The sequence below is a fragment of the Cibotium barometz genome, chromosome 11, assembly GCF_041138505.1.
Source record: "Cibotium barometz isolate CiBa-2024 chromosome 11, ASM4113850v1, whole genome shotgun sequence".
NCBI classification, from domain to species: Eukaryota; Viridiplantae; Streptophyta; class Polypodiopsida; order Cyatheales; family Cibotiaceae; genus Cibotium; species Cibotium barometz.
In genome coordinates, this window is record NC_141056.1 from 21,847,797 (window position 1) to 21,852,059 (window position 4,263).

General features: G+C 44.1%; 1 protein-coding gene across 2 annotated transcripts; it reads right to left on the reverse strand.

Annotated features, from left to right (window-relative positions):
• Positions 1-1,179: 1,179 nt before the first annotated feature.
• On the reverse strand, positions 1,180-4,063 carry LOC147633902 (scarecrow-like protein 14). 2 transcript variants are annotated; one of them, XM_086804967.1, is made up of 2 exons: positions 3,491-4,063; positions 1,180-3,382 (listed from the first exon to the last, which is right to left on the reverse strand). In XM_086804967.1, the coding sequence occupies exon 2, from the start codon at positions 3,249-3,251 to the stop codon at positions 1,260-1,262; it is 1,992 nt and encodes a 663-aa protein (XP_086661093.1). In that variant the 5' UTR covers positions 3,252-3,382; positions 3,491-4,063; the 3' UTR covers positions 1,180-1,259. The 2 variants fall into 2 exon arrangements, with proteins under 2 accessions (XP_086661093.1, XP_086661094.1); XM_086804968.1 differs by having other exon boundaries at positions 1,180-3,406; positions 3,491-4,017.
• Positions 4,064-4,263: the final 200 nt, after the last annotated feature.

Below are 4,263 nucleotides of genomic sequence, written 5' to 3' on the forward strand. Positions count from 1 at the left end.
GCTCTTTCTATGGATATCAAAGTAGCTCCTCCACCATTCTGGCAAAGTACTTTCCCTTGTACCAAGTGATTTTGAGTTTCAATCACCCTCTTGAGGTTACGCACCGTCTCTTGCAAGTTGCACTCACTCAATCACTTTAACATTGGTCATTAATTATTTTGTGGGATGGGTAAAATCCCCATACCTGTCTATTCTTCGACTTCGCAACAAAGACAGTTCTGAACAGACACATATTCCTGTCTGAGGGTGATTATTTGTTTCATTTTGCAACAAGTAGCCAGAGGTTTCTTTGGCATGAGGAGAGCTCCTCTGAAAGAAAGCTTTTGTTTGCCTTGCTTTTTTCCACACACAGAGAGAGAGAGAGAGAGAGAGAGAGAGAGAGAGAGAGAGTGGTAAAATACAGGGGAAAATGTAAAATCAGTCCAACTAGATGTGTGGGCATGCAGCCAACACAAGGCTAAGTACTCTCCAAGATCAAGGCTCATGCTTTGCTGAATTCTGGGCAGCACAACTGTGCAAAAGGCAGACTACGGTGCTTTTATATAAATCTAAAAAATATCCATTACCTGCACAAACCTAATTAAACTGTTATACAGCACTCTGTTAAGAGTCCCTCTAAACTATTCAGTGGCACTGAGATAACATGTCTAAAAAGCCTGCAACAGAAACAGGTTGCTAGAAGGCCACAAGCAAACTGCTAAAGGTTGTTGGTCATATGTAGATGCCCCTTAACAAAGGTTTCTAAACCAGAAAGGCCCAGAGCCTAAGTATGACAAGCACAAACTTAAAAACAGACTGGAGCTCTTCAATTCAAGGACTGCAGACAAAGCAAAAATTCTTTTAATGGGTTTCATATGTGGTGATGATGCAAGCAGCCACAGCTACCTACTTTCTCAAACAGTCACACAAAGTTGCACTAAGCTTATCATCAAGCTCTTCTGCTCATACAGTGCACATACATGGAAAAGTCTAGGGCTTTTCCAATCAAACAACACAGACGCATGCATCAAATTCAAGGAGTGAAAATTCTTTTTTAAGCCACAGCTAACCCACCTTTTCAAAAACAGCCAGGAAAGTTACATTTAGATTATCATCACACGCACATGCAGTTACAAACCTTCCTCTCTCTCTCTCTCTCTCTCTCTCTCTCACACACACACACACACGCATGTAGATTCATGGAGTAAGAATTTTAAAAAACAAATGCTATAAGTATAATACATGATCCTAAATAGCCCTGCAAGTTTACCTATCAGATTTCAAAAACTCTCTTCTGCAGATGCCTTCCATGTGGACATGGCATGCAACATTCTGCCCTTCCAGCCCATTAACAAATACTGACTGTCTTCAGCAACTGTATATTCTTTATGCCAGGTTTTCAGCATGAGCTGCATATTCTTTTTTATCTCTTCATCCAGAGGCAACTGCTGAAAACCAACTTCCTCGGTTACAAGTTGCCAGTGTTTGTATTTATCTATCCGATCCACCACTTCTGTCCCCTCACATGCAACTATATTCAATATAGCCTTTCCCAAAATCTCACTCTCAAACACTAATCGGTCAGTCTTTTCTCTTTCAATAAACGTGTCAAGCATGTCAAACACACTCTCAAAGTGGAAAAGTGCTTCCCTGAAGCGCCTTGTAAAGAAGGGAGTGCTGTAAGAACCAGTTACTATCCCCTGTACATACACATCGGGATTGATGTCTCGCCCTTGCTTCAAAAGCTTAGACCTTACCACAGAAGAATCCAAGGTATCATCCATGACATAGCGCAGTAAGGATGCAGATATAACCACCAACACCTCATCCTCATTCCTATAGGGGCTGACAAAATCCTGCATACACAAATCTTCACGAATGCCAGCCCATGCCGTGTATTGAAATGGCACCCCACATGATGCAGCATAATCTGCTAACTGTCGTCCTGTTTTCTGAACTCCCTCTAGAACGACATCAGTTTGGGCAGGCAGCATTGAATAATGAGGGAAGCCCAGCCCTATTAGATGCACCTGAGGCGGACCTCCTGGCCGGTCAGCAAGAGCCTTGAAGAGGGCAGGGTATTGAAAACCATCCACCTGAAGCTCCAAGATATGCAATTTGGATGCTCCCTTTGCAGCATTGAGAATAGTGTGATTTATGAAATAATGATAAGCTTTTACAAAAGGACAAGATGCCATGTACAAGTAAGTGGCTTTCAAAATCTCAGCTGACGAAGGGTGTCGCCGAAGGAGCCCCAGGTACAATGGCCATCCCATACCAGAGAATCGGGCATCCATGGCTTCAGCAAAATAATATGCAAGGCGTTCTGCACCATTTCCATAAGGAGAAGCATGCTGCCTCACTTTGTTCAGTATCTCAACTGCCCTTTTTGTATTGTTTACTCCTACTGCCTGTGCACATTGGAGTAACAAATCATTGAGCTCCACACATTCTTGATCTCCATCTTTGGTAGATCTAGCCTTGCTGCCACTTTTCTTGCGTGACGATGTACTTTCCTTCCTTAGCTTCAAGACCCTTCCTGTCTTCTCAGGCTTCTGCAGCTTATGGCCATGTGACCTCACCATGATGTCATCTTGACTTCCTGCTTTGCCTGGTATGATTAATGGCCCATTTCCCGGGCTTTCCAGTGAGCTAACTTCATGTAACTGGACCTGCAGAAAGGTAGGCGGTGTCCGACTAACTGGCCCTCGCAAGCTGGTCAGAAGTAGCTCATTCCTGGATGGCTCAGGAACACTACTGATGGAAAAAACCGAGTCTGACTCCAAATAAGTTAAGTTGAATGCACCTGATGGATCTAAACAGGAGTCTTCTGAAACGGAAGTCAAATCACCATCGTCTGTAGAAACAGGACTCCCGCCTTCAATTTTCAAAGCAAGGCCTGGAGAATCTTCCTTCAAAAGAGCTGCCACTTCAGTTGCCTTTGCCTGGTAAGCATCAAACTCAACAGGGCTAAGAAAAGGATGATTGATAGGAGGTTCATCATCTTCTGCAAGAATGTTGGATATGAACGATAGGGCAGGATCCACCAACGGCTCATATCGGTAGGTGTCGTCATGGGACAGAGGTTGAAATTCACCAGAGTGGGAAGGACCAAAATGGGAGCCTTGATTGCGATTCCTAGCTTCGATCTCTGTCTGTGCTTGCTGGAAAATTTCTTGCAAAACTGCAGAAAAGGCAGGGCTTTGGAACCCACCACTGGCTCCACCGAGGGCATACTGTGAGCCTTTGTTTTCCATGCCTTGCATGATCATCACAACTCAAAAGCAAAAGGCCCTTATAGAGCTTTGATGCACACAACAACTTCTATCAAATTATCTTCAGCCTCCAGACCGCCGCCCATACAAACAGATGTAGAGATTCCTAAGCAGAACCAACCAAAAACCTGCATTTGAAGCAAGCAGAAAACCTGCACTTGAAGCTCTAAAATCTCAAATGAACATATAACCCCTGAATTCTGAAAAAAGAAACTAAAAAGCACCGCTTTACCTACCTGCAATTAGCTGTGATTTTGTCCTTGGTTCCGTTGTCCTATTCTTCCGCGCAAAATAGGCCACCGTTCAAGCGGCTTCTGAGGCGACGAGAGCGCGGCGATAGTCTAAGAGGCTAAAAATTTCTGGCACAGATCTCTATTAGCCACGGCAAGTAGAAAATCCCATGTGCGGCAAAGTAGAGAAAAAGCGATGTATGCAAGGCAGAGCTAGAAATTCGGAGAAACCCTGGCTATAGTCTCTGCACAGCACAGAGGTTATGAAAACCTAGCAGAGATAACAGAAGAAGGTGCAAAAGGCCCTAGATGAGACGCAGAAGGGATGGTAGAACCCGAGCAAGCATGGAATGGGAGAACTGCAGAGTGAAAAACGGTATTGGCGGTGGCGAAAAGGTTAATTAGGGTTTTCTGCACGGCCTACCTGACGGCTTCGGTGGACACTAAAGGGGCTAGGGCAGGAAGAAACAGATCCCTACAAGTAAAAAGGGAAAAGACGACTTGTGAGTCAGGAAGTTGAAACCCTAGCAGATATCTGTGAAAACAGACTGTGAAAACAGACATACAGGAAAGCGACAAATAATAAAGTAGAACTTGCCTTTCAAAGTAAAGGTTTCACTAATCCCTCATTAACCTCTCTAATCCACTCAATAGTCCCCTCATTAGCCTTTACTTAGCCATCACTAAACCTCTCTTCATTCTATGACCTTTGCCTTGGCTCGGACCTCGCCACGTCATCTGAGATCACACAGTCTGGTGTTTGCTTTTAGCCTTTGGAT